Source organism: Armigeres subalbatus, chromosome 3 (assembly GCF_024139115.2).
Source record: "Armigeres subalbatus isolate Guangzhou_Male chromosome 3, GZ_Asu_2, whole genome shotgun sequence".
Classification (NCBI taxonomy): domain Eukaryota; kingdom Metazoa; phylum Arthropoda; class Insecta; order Diptera; family Culicidae; genus Armigeres; species Armigeres subalbatus.
The window spans coordinates 317,179,813-317,194,112 of NC_085141.1; the positions used below are offsets into that span (position 1 = coordinate 317,179,813).

A 14,300-nucleotide genomic window follows, 5' to 3' on the forward strand; every position below is an offset into this window, starting at 1 on the left:
TTTAACATTTGAAGTTTGTCAACAAATAATGTTTTTCATCCAGAAGTCCAAATCAAACGTTTTTCTTTTACTACCTGAAATTTTCACAAAAACCGGTATTCTACCGGTATTACCGGTATTGACTCCATCAAATACCGAAAACCGGTATTTGACAAAAATGGCCAATACCGACCACCCTAGCAACGATGGACAAGCTGTGGAGTCGCCTACACTAGATGAGGTTAAAAAAGCTGTTAAAGAGCTGAATAACAATAACTTCTCAAACATGGCAGTGAGCAGCTTTATGAAGTTCTGCACCATATTATGTCGAAAATATGGGAAGACGAGGAAATGCCTGTTAGCTGGTTGGACGGCCTCATTTGCCCTCTCTTTAAGAAAGGGCACAGACTGGAGTGCGCCAATTACCGAGGAATAACCCTCCTTAATTCGGCGTACAAAATTATGTCCCGTATTCTGTTCAACAGATTGAGACCGCTTGAAAAGTCCTTCGTCGATGAATACCAGGCAGGTTTTCGTGAGGGCTGATCAACGATGGATAAAATGTTAACTTTGAGACAAATCCTTGATAATTTCCGGGAATACAACTTGCAGACACATCATATGTTTATTGATTTCGAAGCGGCGTACGATTCAGTGAAACAGAACGAATTGTGGCACATGCATGATCATGGTTTTCCGGCGAAACTGATACGGCTGATTCGTATAACGTTTGACGTATTCGAAATCGAGTGTAAGTGTTGCGGATGAAATATCGACATTATTTGTTACCTTAGATGGATTAAAGCAGGGTGATGCACTCTTGAATCTACTGTTCAATATAGCGCTCGAGGGAGCGATTAGGAGAGCTGGTGTGCAAAGAAGCGGTACCATTATCACAAGATCGCATATGCTCCTGGGATTTGCGGACGATATCGATATTATTGGGATTGATCGCCGTGCAGCGGAAGAGGCTTTTGTGCCTTTAAGAGGAGACAGCGAGGATTGGACTCACGATCAATACCAGCGAAACGAAGTACATGGTCGCTGGCAATTGACGTGGATTCATTAGTGGTGGTGGTGGCGAAATAGTGCTGGATGGTGAAAAATTTGAAGTGGTAGAAGAATTTCATTAATGACGTGCGATAATGATGTTGCCCGCGAGGTGAAAAGGCGTATTGCAGCTGCAAATAGGACTTATCACGGACATCATACCCGAGCAACACACATGTTGTAAATCAGTCTATTATACTCATATACGACTAAATTTGGTCATATATGAGTTATTTCAACCAAATCAACGTGAATTGTGCTGCTAGGGTAACCAACTTAAGTCCCGTATTCTGCAAATGAAGATAAAAGTCGCGCTGTATACTACTCTGATTCTTCCGGTGGCTTTATACGGCCATGAAACATGGACGTTAAAGGAGGCTGATCGGATATCGAAGATAATATTTAGTAGAGAAGAGCTGTAGCAAATCAAGTATCAAGTAATAATCGGCCGTACGTGTGTGATATTGTTGGTCGAATAAATTGAGTGTTCGCGCCGCAGTTGGTAGAACATGGTGCATGCTTGACTAAACGAGGGGTGGAATCAATGTTTGTCAAACTGCTTGACCATGTGGTGTACACATTAGGAAGTAGACGCCAGCAGCGTGCAACAAGAGTAAAAAAACAAGAAGCCCATCACGAACGCGTCGATGATGATGGCGTTTTGGCTGACAAAGGAGTATCTTCAAAATCATGGTCAATTCAAGTCCTCAGTGGTTTCCGCTTGGGTTGTTGTAGGGATTCACGAAGCGCAACCCCCGCTACTGTTGCAGCAGCCATCATCGTCGTCGTCTTCTTCTCCCTGCCGTTCCACCGCCAGCTTTGGTGCTGCGCTTCCGGTTTGCCTCACATCGTTTCGTTTCGGTCTGGTCTGGTGCTGTGCATTCGGTTCGGCGCGGGTTCAGTGAATTACTTGCGCACGACAGGCACTGCTTCTTTTATTCACAAATATAGTTTTGCGGTGGACCAAAAGGCCCGTAACTTACATCACTCTGATGTCCGTGTTTGGAATGCACAAACGGGATCAGGTTACATCTGATTTTTTTACTGGCTTTGACATGAATTGAAATTTTCAGTAGCTTATCGTTAATAATCTTAAGTTTCAAAAGAAATTGGCAAATTGGCATCAAAATGATCAATGTTCCCCATGGATTGCGGTACATAGCTAATAATGTTGCCTTGGTACAAATTTTCTTTTTTGATATCACTCAAGGATGATATCAAGCTGACACTGTGGGCTCAGAGGAATCGGTCGGCCACATCTTACATAGGAGCGAAAACGAAATCTGTTAACAAGCATCATATTGGAACCCAGCTGAATATGGTATAAGAGGCAGACCCAGAGGTTCATGGCGGCTTAGCCTCCAAAATCTAACCGACCAACAGGATAAGGCTGTAGTGGGCAATAACCTAGGCTGGAAATCATTTAGTCGGCCAATAAGTAAGTAAGTACACCAATTTACTGGAACTCATCAACTATTTACTGAATGCAATTAAAATGGCGATAACGTGGAAGTTCTCTACACTATTTTACATCTATCGCAAAATACGCGAATGGCCGGTAAACACTTCACGGTTCAATTTCCCACGAAAAGTATCCATAGACCTGGACACTGTACTGGAAATAGCTGGTGCCGTACGCTTCCACGACCAGCTCGATGAAATGTTCGCCCACTCCACCGGAAACAATGTGAGCGTGACCCTGATTCGAACTCTGGTTCACTACTATTTCAACAAAAGTAACCACCGCTCCGGTTCCAGACTCTGGATAGCGCAAGTACAACGCCACGTCCTGCAATGTGTCCGATGACGAATAGTCCTGAGTGGTGCTCACCAGTTGGTCACCTGCATTTCGAAACTTAAGTTTTTGATTCGTTCCCGAGGTTTGAGGTTAAAATGTTACGAACCTGGTAAGCGTTGTCCCACCGTGTACACAATTTGTGAACGGTTGCTCTTGGTAGCATTCAACGGAACAACATCCAGCTCAGGATGAGTGGCCTTAAAGGTCGCAATGTCCGGAACTACTACCAACTTGGCCTTGATTAGTTGTGGCGGATTATTTTCCACACTAGCGGTGACCAGACCAAAGGCCAAAGCAAGCACAAGAATAGAAACGCTGGTTGGTTTGAACATTTTGAACTGTTACCGTTTGCTTGGAAGAAATACTGATGGCAATAAGGAATAGTTGATCGGTTTTATATAAATCAGAATCGATGCGGTTATGCATCCGCAAGTTATCTTATCTGATGATGATTGTGTCGATCAGTTTGTTCTGAGAAATTTCAATACCAGTTTGGCGCGACTCCAATAACAATGATGTAATAATTCGATGGAAAATCAAATTTAATAATATTCAGGTTACGTCCTTTATCATAATAATTACCGTGTTAAATATGAGAATGCAAATTGAATGTATGGAAATTGACATCAAGTTATTATTTATCATTAGCATTAGCTTTGAGCAATTCGCACAAATTTGTAGGTGGTACAAGTCAAGACTATTGTATGAGAGTAGCATCACTTTCATCCGTTACCACAGATATTGATTTGGGACTAATCACTATCTCTTAGATGGAAGCAATGCACTGTCCAATAGTCGAGATCTGTCCTGGCCACGTCCTTGCGAATATTGAGGAAGGGGAAGGATGGTTAGTTGGACACCCACTTAAGAAAGATGTAGAGAACTCTACGACCTCTCAAAGGTGCCACGGGAGGTTTTGGGATTGTGTGGGAAATTATAACAGTAGGAATCGTTTTGGTAAAACGTGAAACTAAGATAGAAATACAAAGTATGAAAGGGACTTTCGGAATTGAACCCATGACCTCCTGCTTAAAAGGCAGAAGCGGTTGCCACTAGACCACCGAGCTCGTCGACATCAAGTTATTCTTTATCATGATTATTTATTATCATAAATGGCGCAATCTGAATAGGCTATAAGCCTAGGAGTGGTACTGCCTTTCATTTAGCCAAGACATCATCCTTGTACGATTCGATACATCATTGATATTGAATAAAGCATATTTTGAAGATAGCTTCTCTGGTCGTGACAAACTGGGATTCAAATTTCTCAGAACAAACTGATGGACACAATCATCATTAGATAAGATTACTTGCGGTTATTTATATCGATTCTGATTTGTATAAATTCAATCAACTATTCCTTATTGGCATCAGTATTTCTTTCAAGTAAACAGTTACAGTTCAAAATGTTCAAATCAACCAGCGTTTCAATTCTTGTGCTTGCTTTGGCCTTTGGTCTGGTCACCGCTAGTGCTGAAAATAATCCGCCACAACTAATCAAGGCCAAACTGGAAGTCATTCCGGACATTGCCGCCTACAAAGCTGCTCATCCTAAGTCGGATGTTGTCCCGCTGATTACCACCAAGAACAACCGTTCACAAATTGTGTATACGGTGGGAAGTCGATTGCCAGGTTCGTAATATTTGAACTTCAAGCATCAGTAATTTCAAAACTTTTGTTTCGAAATGCAGGTGACCAATTGGTGGGTACCGGTCAGGACTATACATCGTGGGAGACACTGCAGGATGTGTCATTGTACTTGCGCTATCCACAGTTTGGAACCGGAGCGGTGATTACCTTTGTTGAAATAGTTGTGAACCAGAGTTCTGAACTGGGTGATTTTTACGTTATTTCCGGTGGAGTTGGTGAGCAGTTCATCGAAATGATCATCGGAGCGTACGCTACCAACTATTTCCAGTACAGTGCCCAGGTCTACGGTTATTATTAGTGCATAGTATTTCATCCTTTTTCGGAAATATTTAGTTTGAAAATATTTGTATATTCCAAAACTGGTAACTGTTTTTTTTTGTAACTTTTGATTGATTTCTTGCATGAAATGTAAAAATAATTATACATAAATAAATCGAAACGTTTAAAGTATTTTCTAATCTTTTGTATTGGGGAAAATTCTTCGAAATATCCACCAGACTTTTTCCCTATGTTTCCATGCAACAATTCCGTAAAATCTTCCCTGGAAGTTTTAAATCGAGGCACAGCTATGATGTCATCACCTGCAAACAGAGAGTGAGAGAACCATTGGCGTAAATAAGGGGTGGCAGAGGGGGCCTGGCCCTCCCCCCTCAAATTTGAGAATTGATTTCCAAAATAGTTAATTTTCATATACCACAAAAATATTTCCTAATTCCTCATTTCATCGAAAAAATTTCAAAATCTTACAGAATCTCAACAAAATAAGGGCAAAACATTAGGATTTGTTTGAACAGTTGTTGACTAGGCTCAATCGTGGATCACGCTTTGAGGAGCCGCAATTCTTTAGTATAAAAATATTATGTTTATTAAGGTGATTATAGAATAAAGCCTGAAATCGGCCATTTTGTAAACCACGTGCTTTTCCAATATTTTTTTCAAGCGTATGGAGCTGAAATAATGGTAGAACGTTTGCTTAGTTATGTTGAACAATCATAATTTGAGGTCCGGCACTGTACGAAACCTACTACTCCAGATTTGGGCTTTTGGAAATGTATGTAGATAAACGTGTGGTGAATTTGAAATTCACCACGGGCTTCATTCTATAATCACCTTAAGGTGATTATACAATCGAGCCATGTGGTGAATTTCAAATTCACCACACGGTTTTCTACTCCTATTGTCAAAAGTTCAAATCTAGCGAAATATTGTTCGTACAATGCTGAAATTAAAGTCGATTGTTTAGCATAAGCAAGCAAACGTTCTACGGTTTGTTTCATCCCCATGGGCGTTGTGGTTCTTTCAATTCGTGCTCTTGAAAAATCATTAGAAAAAGCACGTGGTTTCCAAGATGGCCGATTTGTGGCTTTGTTGTATAACCACCTTAAACTCTCACGATGATAGGGATTGCACTTAATTGCGTGCGTCTTACCGCACGGCTAAGGAGGGCCGCATTATCATATAAACGTTAATAAATATATCAAAAAACTGCAAAGCTGATTTAGAAAATCATGTACACAATTTGTTAAAATACAAATCAAAATACAATCAAAATGTTGCTACTGGCTAACACTCAACAGGTCAGAGAACAACATGTAATCCATGTGCAAGGTGAACCGATATCCACAAAATATTACCGGAAGGGTCTTTTAGTGGATCGGCTCGCTGGGACAGACAGAAAAGCAACAGATTGTCCGTGTGCAGTCGAAACGGTGTCCACATTAGATTACCACTGGTGGGGTGGGTCTAATGTGGATCGTATCGAAAGGACAATTTTTGACTGTTTGCTTCCTCCTTGGCTTCCTCCGACGATGTTCCAATGAGCGGCATAATAACAAGAGCATCATTCAGAATAAGAGTAAGAAGATCCTCTTTGCGCAACTCTATATAATAGACTCTGTATTTTTTGACATCGGTGCACTCACACAAACAATAGCCATTAATTGTTAAAAATCAGGGTTATCAATTTTATAACTTTCCCCTTGTCGCCGAGTCTGGCGCTGAGTGCTCGGCGCGGAAACCCAAAGGTGGGAATAAAATTTTGGGATTTATGCGCAATATCGATCTGCGGACATTCAGAGGTCCGAACACAGAATCTGATCACTACCTCGTTGTCAGTAAAATTCGATCACGGTTGTCAACTGTATCGAACGAAAGATCACAGCGAACGATGCGTTACAATATCCAGCGATTGTCGGCGGAAGGAGTATCGGTTGAGTACCGCCAGAAGCTCGACGAACGGATAAGTGCAATCAACGTTAGCGACAACATCAACGATCTATGGGAGTCGATCCATGGAGCGGTGAGCACAATAGCATGAGAAGTGGTAGGCACTGCACAGAGGCGACCCAGAACGGCTTGGTTCGATGTGGAGTGTCAGAGAGTGACGGACGAGAAGAACGTTGCCAGAACCCGGATGTTGGTGTTGGGGACCCGACCGAATAGACATCCGTACGAGGAAGCAAGAGCAGCCGAAAAACGAACCCACCGCAGGAAGAAGAAAGATTATGAAGGACAAGTGATTAGCGAAGCGCAGGAAAAATGGAGCAGAACGATATGCGGAGGTTCTATGAGTCTGTCAATGGCGTGCGGAGAAAGACAGCGCCATCTCGTCATGTGCAACGACCAACAAGGGAATTTGCTGACAGATAAAACCGAAGTGGCTGCCAGGTGGAAGCAACACTTCGAGACTTTGTTGAATAGAGGAAGTGACGGTGCATCGGTGAACAGAATAAATATTAGCAACGATTAGGGTGGTCTAACCGGTAGTACCGAAACCGGTAATACTGGTATTACCGGCCAATTTTGGGTACTGAAAATACCGGTATTAGAGACGGAAAATACCGGTATTTTCGGTATTGATAGTTTTGCTGTCAGTATAAAAAATCTGACTTTTTCTTCAATGAACATTGTTGATATCGTCCAGAATTTTCTCGCAATGTATGAAATTTTGAAAACGGTACGAGAAGTAGTTTTTCTCTTCCGTAGATCACCTATGAAAAACGATTTTCTGCAAAAATATGTCCGTCCTGGATTCGGAAAAGAATTTGAATTAGTGGCTGATGCCAAGGCACGCTGAAATAATTCAAGCCTCGAACATATTCAAGTTGTTGTGGAACTACTGCTCTGTAATTTTTGCACTCTATATGAAGCCGACGTGGCGTTCCAATTTACGTTGGAACTATTATCAAATCAAGCCACAGATATTTCCGCCACTATTTCGATTAAAGCATCGAATGAATCAGAATGCAGAATGAATCCAAAAGAGACGATCCAAATACGCCGATCTTTTTGCTTTTTTGAATAATTCTGCCGTGAAGCAATTAATCAGAAACGATTTTGGCATTTTCTTCAAGGCATCGAGAGCTACTTTGATTAACCATGCGTATGGGATCTTGAAGCGTCTAATCATTCCTGATGCGGTCGTCGAAACTGAGACAACGATCATACCTGACGATCGGTACGAAGAAGATGCCTCTATCAATATTTTTCTGGTTTTAGAACAACTTGTGAAGAGATTGTAGCAAAGCAAAACACTTGCGTTGCTGGTGGCAAATACGTTGACGCCGGGATCCTTGCATACAATCCGTAAGGAATTCTCCTATTATGAATCGGAAGGGATTACGGGCAAGTATTTGACACTGATTTTCGAAGGTCTTGGAACCATTCGTCCTAGTTCGGTTGAACCAGAGAGGGCATTCTCAGTAATTGGCAACATTTCCAACAAAATCCATGGCGGATTGGGAGATGAGTCGCTCAGTATGTTATGTCTAATTAAGTTTAGCTTCGCCCAGCTCAACAAGCAACGATTTTAACATTTGAAGTTTGGCAACAAACATTGTTTTTCATCCAAAAGTCCAAAGCTTTATTTAGCACCTGAAATTTTCACAAAAACCGGTATTCTACCGGTATTACCGGTATTGACTCCACCAAATACCGAATACCGGTTTTTGTCAAAAATGGGCAATACCGACCACCCTAGCAACGATGGACAAGCTGTGGAGTCGCCTACACTAGATGAGGTTAAAAAAGCTGTTAAAGAGCTGAAAACAATAAGGCTGCGGGGAAGGACCAGCTCCCGGCTGAGCTTCTCAAACATGGCAGTGAGCAGCTTTATGAAGTTCTGCACCATATTATGTCGAAAATATGGGAAGACGAGGAAATGCCTGTTAGCTGGTTGGACGGCCTCATTTGCCCTCTCTTTAAGAAAGGGCACAGACTGGAGTGCGCCAATTACCGAGGAATAACCCTCCTTAATTCGGCGTACAAAATTATGTCCCGTATTCTGTTCAACAGATTGAGACCGCTTGAAAAGTCCTTCGTCGATGAATACCAGGCAGGTTTTCGTGAGGGCTGATCAACGATGGATCAAATGTTAACTTTGAGACAAATCCTTGATAATTTCCGGGAATACAACTTGCAGACACATCATATGTTTATTGATTTCGAAGCGGCGTACGATTCAGTGAAACGGAACGAATTGTGGCACATGCATGATCATGGTTTTCCGGCGAAACTGATACGGCTGATTCGTATAACGTTTGACGTATTCGAAATCGAGTGTAAGGGTTGCGGATGAAATATCGACATTATTTGTTACCTTAGATGGATTAAAGCAGGGTGATGCACTCTCGAATCTACTGATCAATATAGCGCTCGAGGGAGCGATTAGGAGAGCTGGTGAGCAAAGAAGCGGTACCATTATCACAAGATCGCATATGCTCCTGGGATTTGCGGACGATATCGATATTATTGGGATTGATCGCCGTGCCGCGGAAGAGGCTTTTGTGCCTTTTAAGAGGGAGACAGCGAGGATTGGACTCACGATCAATACCAGCGAAACGAAGTACATGGTCGCTGGCAATTGACGTGGATTCATTAGTGGTGGTGGTGGCGAAATAGTGCTGGATGGTGAAAAATTTGAAGTGGTAGAAGAATTTGTGGAACATTAATGACGTGCGATAATGATGTTGCCCGCGAGGTGAAAAGGCGTATTGCAGCTGCAAATAGGACTTATCACGGACATCATACCCGAGCAACACACATGTTGTAAATCAGTCTATTATACTCATATACGACTAAATTTGGTCATATATGAGTTATTTATAAATCAACGTGAATTGTGCTGCTAGGGTAACCAACTTAAGTCCCGTATTCTGCAAATGAAGATAAAAGTCGCGCTGTATACTACTCTGATTCTTCCGGTGGCTTTATACGGCCATGAAACATGGACGTTAAAGGAGGCTGATCGGATATCGAAGATAATATTTAGTAGAGAAGAGCTGTAGCAAATCAAGTATCAAGTAATAATCGGCCCGTACGTGTGTGACATTGTTGGTCGAATAAATTGAGTGTTTGCGCCGCAGTTGGTGGAACATGGTGCATGCTTGACTAAACGAGGGTGGAATCAATGTTTGTCAAACTGTTTGACCGTGTGGTGTCGGCATTAGGAAGTAGACGCCAGCAACGTGCAACTAGAGTAAAAAAGAAGAATCCCAACACGAAAGCGTCGATGATGATGGCGTTTTGGCTGACAAAGGAGTATATTTAAAGGCATGGTCAAGTCAAGTCCTCAGTGGTTTCCGCTTGGGTTGTTGTAGAGATTCACGAAGCGCAACCCCCGCTACTGTTGCTGCAGCCACCATCGTCGTCGTCTTCTTCTCCCTACCTTTCCACCACCAGCTTTGGTGCCACGCCACCGGTTTGCCTCACGTCGTTTCGTTTCGGTCCGGTCCGGTGCGGTGCATTCGGTTTGACGCGGGTGTAGTGAATGACTTGCGCACGACAGACACTGCTTCTTTTATACACAAATAAAGTTTTACGGTGGACCAGAAGGCCCGTAACTTACATCACTCTGATGTCCGTGTTAGGGATGCACGAACGGGATCAGGTTATATATGATTTTTTTACTGGCTTTGACATGAATTGAAATTTTCAGTAGCTTATCATTAATAATCTTAAGTTTCAAAGAAATTGGCAAATTGGCATCAAAATGATCAATGTTCCCCATGGATTGCGGTACATAGCTAATAATGTTGCCTTGGTACAAATTTTCTTTTTTGATATCACTCAAGGATGATATCAAGCTGACACTGTGGGCTCAGAGGAATCGGTCGGCCACATCTTACATAGGAGCGAAAACGAAATCTGTTAACAAGCATCATATTGGAACCCAGCTGAATATGGTATAAGAGGCAGACCCAGAGGTTCATGGCGGCTTAGCCTCCAAAATCTAACCGACCAACAGGATAAGGCTGTAGTGGGCAATAACCTAGGCTGGAAATCATTTAGTCGGCCAGTAAGTAAGCAAGTACACCAATTTACTGGAACTCATCAACTATTTACTGAATGCAATTAAAATGGCGATAACGTGGAAGTTCCTTACACATTTTTACATCTATCGCAAAATACACGAATGGCCAGTAAACACTTCATGGTTCAATTTCCCACGAAAAGTATCCATAGACCTGGACACTGTACTGGAAATAGCTGGTGCCGTACGCTTCCACGACCAGCTCGATGAAATGTTCGCCCACTCCACCGGAAACAATGTGAGCGTGACCCTGATTCGAACTCTGGTTCACTACTATTTCAACAAAAGTAACCACCGCTCCGGTTCCAGACTCTGGATAGCGCAAGTACAACGCCACGTCCTGCAATGTGTCCGATGACGAATAGTCCTGAGTGGTACTCACCAGTTGGTCACCTGTATTTCGAAACTTAAGTTTTTAATTCGTTCCCGAGGTTTGAGGTTAAAATGTTACGAACCTGGTAAGCGTTGTCCCACCGTGTACACAATTTGTGAACGGTTGTTCTTGGTAGCATTCAATGGAACAACATCCAGCTCAGGATGAGTGGCCTTAAAGGCCGCAATGTCCGGAACTACTACCAAATTGGCCTTGATTAGTTGTGGCGGATTATTTTCCACACTAGCGGTGACCAGACCAAAGGCCAAAGCAAGCACAAGAATAGAAACGCTGGTTGGTTTGAACATTTTGAACTGTTACCGTTTGCTTGGAAGAAATACTGATGGCAATAAGGAATAGTTGATCGGTTTTATATAAATCAGAATCGATGCGGTTATGCATCCGCAAGTTATCTTATCTGATGATGATTGTGTCGATCAGTTTGTTCTGAGAAATTTCAATACCAGTTTGGCGCGACTTCAATAACAATGATGTAATAATTCGATGGAAAATCAAATTTAATAATATTCAGGTTACGTCCTTTATCATAATAATTACCGTGTTAAATATGAGAATGCAAATTGAATGTATGGAAATTGACATCAAGTTATTATTTATCATTAGCATTACCTTTGAGCAATTCACTTTAAATTTGTAGGTGGTACAAGTCAAGACTATTGTATGAGGTAGCATCACTTTCATCCGTTACCACAGATATTGATTTGGGACTAATCACTATCTCTTAGATGGAAGCAATGCACTGTCCAATAGTCGAGATCTGTCCTGGCCACGTCCTTGCGAATATTGAGGAAGGGGAAGGATGGTTAGTTGGACACCCACTTAAGAAAGATGTAGAGAACTCTACGACCTCTCAAAGGTGCCACGGGAGGTTTTGGGATTGTGTGGGAAATTATAACAGTAGGAATCGTTTTGGTAGAACGTGAAACACAGAAAGAACTAAGATAGAAATACAAAGTAGGAGAGGGACTTGCCTGGAATTGAACCCATGACCTCCTGCTTATAAGGCAGAAGCGGTAGCCACTAGACCACCGAGCTCGTCGACATCAAGTTATTCTTTATCATGATTATTTATTATCATAAATGGCGCAATCTGAATAGGCTATACGCATAGAAGTGAAACTGCCTTTCATTTAGCCAAGACACCAACCTTGTACGGTTCGATACATCATTGTTATTGAATAAAGCATATTTTTGAAGATAACTTCTCTGGTTACGACAAACTGGGATTTGAATTTCTCAGAACAAATTGATGGACACAATCATCATTAGATAAGATTACTTGCGGTTATTTATATCGATTCTGATTTGTATAAATTCAATCAACTATTCCTTATTGGCATCAGTATTTCTTTCAAGTAAACAGTTACAGTTCAAAATGTTCAAATCAACCAGCGTTTCAATTCTTGTGCTTGCTTTGGCCTTTGGTCTGGTCACCGCTAGTGCTGAAAATAATCCGCCACAACTAATCAAGGCCAAACTGGAAGTCATTCCGGACATTGCCGCCTACAAAGCTGCTCATCCTAAGTCGGATGTTGTCCCGCTGATTACCACCAAGAACAACCGTTCACAAATTGTGTATACGGTGGGAAGTCGATTGCCAGGTTCGTATTATTTGAACTTCAAGCATGGGTAATTTCAAAACTTTTGTTTCGAAATGCAGGTGACCAATTGGTGGGTACCGGTCAGGACTATACATCGTGGGAGACACTGCAGGATGTGTCATTGTACTTGCGCTATCCACAGTTTGGAACCGGAGCGGTGATTACCTTTGTTGAAATAGTTGTGAACCAGAGTTCTGAACTGGGTGATTTTTACGTTATTTCCGGTGGAGTTGGTGAGCAGTTCATCGAAATGATCATCGGAGCGTACGCTACCAACTATTTCCAGTACAGTGTCCAGGTCTACGGTTATTATTAGTGCATAGTATTTCATCCTTTTTCGGTAATATTTAGTTTGAAAATATTTGTATACTCCAAAACTGGTAACTGTTTTTTTTTGTGACTTTTGATTGATTTCTTGCATGAAATGTAAAAATAATTATACATAAATAAATCGAAACGTTTAAAGTATTTTCTAATCTTTTGTATTGGGGAAAATTCTTCGAAATATCCACCAGACTTTTTCCCTATGTTTCCATGCAACAATTCCGTAAAATCTACCCTGGAAGTTTTAAATCGAGGCACAGCTATGATGTCATCACCTGCAAACAGAGAGTGAGAGAACCATTGGCGTAAATAAGGGGTGGCAGAGGGGGCCTGGCCCTCCCCCGACCAACTTGACTGGCCACCCCCCCCAAATTAGAGAATTGATTTCCAAAATAGTTAATTTTCATATATGTACCACAAAAATATTTCCTACTTCCTCATTTCATCGAAAAAATTTCAAAATCTTACAGAATCTCAACAAAATAAGGGCAAAATATTAGGATTTGTTTGAATAGTTGTTGATAGTTGTTGAATAGTTGTTGTGTATCACGCTTTGAGGAGCCGCAATTCTTTAGTATAAAAATATTATGTTTATTAAAGGTGATTATAGAATAAAGCCTGAAATCGGCCATTTTGTAAACCACGTGCTTTTCCAATATTTTTTTCAAGCGTATGGAGCTGAAATAATGGTAGAACGTTTGCTTAGTTATGCTGAACAATCATAATTTGAGGTCCGGCACTGTACGAAACCTACTACTCCAGATTTGGGCTTTTGGAAATGTATGTAGATAAACGTGTGGTGAATTTGAAATTCACCACGGGCTTCATTCTATAATCACCTTAAGGTGATTATACAATCGAGCCATGTGGTGAATTTCAAATTCACCACACGGTTTTCTACTCCTATTGTCAAAAGTTCAAATCTAGCGAAATATTGTTCGTACAATGCTGAAATTAAAGTCGATTGTTTAGCATAAGCAAGCAAACGTTCTACGGTTTGTTTCATCCCCATGGGCGTTGTGGTTCTTTCAATTCGTGCTCTTGAAAAATCATTAGAAAAATCACGTGGTTTCCAAGATGGCCGATTTGTGGCTTTGTTGTATAACCACCTTAAACTCTAACGATGATAGGGATTGCACTTAATTGCGTGCGTCTTACCGCACGGCTATGGAGGGCCGCATTATCATATAAACG

The 14,300-nt window shown here is 41.6% G+C and overlaps 4 protein-coding genes across 4 annotated transcripts; 2 read left to right on the forward strand and 2 right to left on the reverse strand.

The window, feature by feature from the left end:
• Positions 1–2,555: 2,555 nt before the first annotated feature.
• On the reverse strand, positions 2,556–3,164 carry LOC134220914 (uncharacterized). The gene is made up of 2 exons (XM_062700068.1): positions 2,934–3,164; positions 2,556–2,871 (listed from the first exon to the last, which is right to left on the reverse strand). Exons 1-2 carry the CDS (start codon positions 3,157–3,159, stop codon positions 2,597–2,599), a joined length of 501 nt encoding a protein of 166 aa, XP_062556052.1. The 5' UTR covers positions 3,160–3,164; the 3' UTR covers positions 2,556–2,596.
• Positions 3,165–4,233: 1,069 nt separating this feature from the next.
• On the forward strand, positions 4,234–10,241 carry LOC134222674 (uncharacterized). Its single transcript, XM_062701834.1, has 3 exons — positions 4,234–4,459; positions 4,519–4,764; positions 10,075–10,241. Exons 1-3 carry the CDS (start codon positions 4,234–4,236, stop codon positions 10,239–10,241), a joined length of 639 nt encoding a protein of 212 aa, XP_062557818.1.
• Positions 10,242–10,845: 604 nt separating this feature from the next.
• LOC134220916 (uncharacterized) lies at positions 10,846–11,468 on the reverse strand. The gene is made up of 2 exons (XM_062700069.1): positions 11,243–11,468; positions 10,846–11,180 (listed from the first exon to the last, which is right to left on the reverse strand). The coding sequence occupies exons 1-2, from the start codon at positions 11,466–11,468 to the stop codon at positions 10,906–10,908; spliced, it is 501 nt and encodes a 166-aa protein (XP_062556053.1). The 3' UTR covers positions 10,846–10,905.
• A 1,088-nt stretch (positions 11,469–12,556) lies between these two features.
• Positions 12,557–13,098, forward strand: LOC134222675 (uncharacterized). Its single transcript, XM_062701835.1, has 2 exons — positions 12,557–12,782; positions 12,842–13,098. Exons 1-2 carry the CDS (start codon positions 12,557–12,559, stop codon positions 13,096–13,098), a joined length of 483 nt encoding a protein of 160 aa, XP_062557819.1.
• Positions 13,099–14,300: the final 1,202 nt, after the last annotated feature.

Bases quoted from the DNA above. Each gene is read 5' to 3' on its own strand.
- LOC134222675 (XM_062701835.1), top strand. From the start codon at position 12,557: ATGTTCAAATCAACCAGCGTTTCAATTCTTGTGCTTGCTTTGGCCTTT. The intron at 12,783-12,841 runs GTTCGTATTATT...TTCGAAATGCAG, and splicing joins GGTGGGAAGTCGATTGCCAG to GTGACCAATTGGTGGGTACC.
- LOC134220916 (XM_062700069.1), bottom strand. From the start codon at position 11,468: ATGTTCAAACCAACCAGCGTTTCTATTCTTGTGCTTGCTTTGGCCTTT. The intron at 11,181-11,242 runs GTTCGTAACATT...TTCGAAATACAG, and splicing joins GGTGGGACAACGCTTACCAG to GTGACCAACTGGTGAGTACC.
- LOC134222674 (XM_062701834.1), top strand. From the start codon at position 4,234: ATGTTCAAATCAACCAGCGTTTCAATTCTTGTGCTTGCTTTGGCCTTT. The intron at 4,460-4,518 runs GTTCGTAATATT...TTCGAAATGCAG, and splicing joins GGTGGGAAGTCGATTGCCAG to GTGACCAATTGGTGGGTACC. The intron at 4,765-10,074 runs GTTATTATTAGT...GGGTTGTTGTAG, and splicing joins GTACAGTGCCCAGGTCTACG to AGATTCACGAAGCGCAACCC.
- LOC134220914 (XM_062700068.1), bottom strand. From the start codon at position 3,159: ATGTTCAAACCAACCAGCGTTTCTATTCTTGTGCTTGCTTTGGCCTTT. The intron at 2,872-2,933 runs GTTCGTAACATT...TTCGAAATGCAG, and splicing joins GGTGGGACAACGCTTACCAG to GTGACCAACTGGTGAGCACC.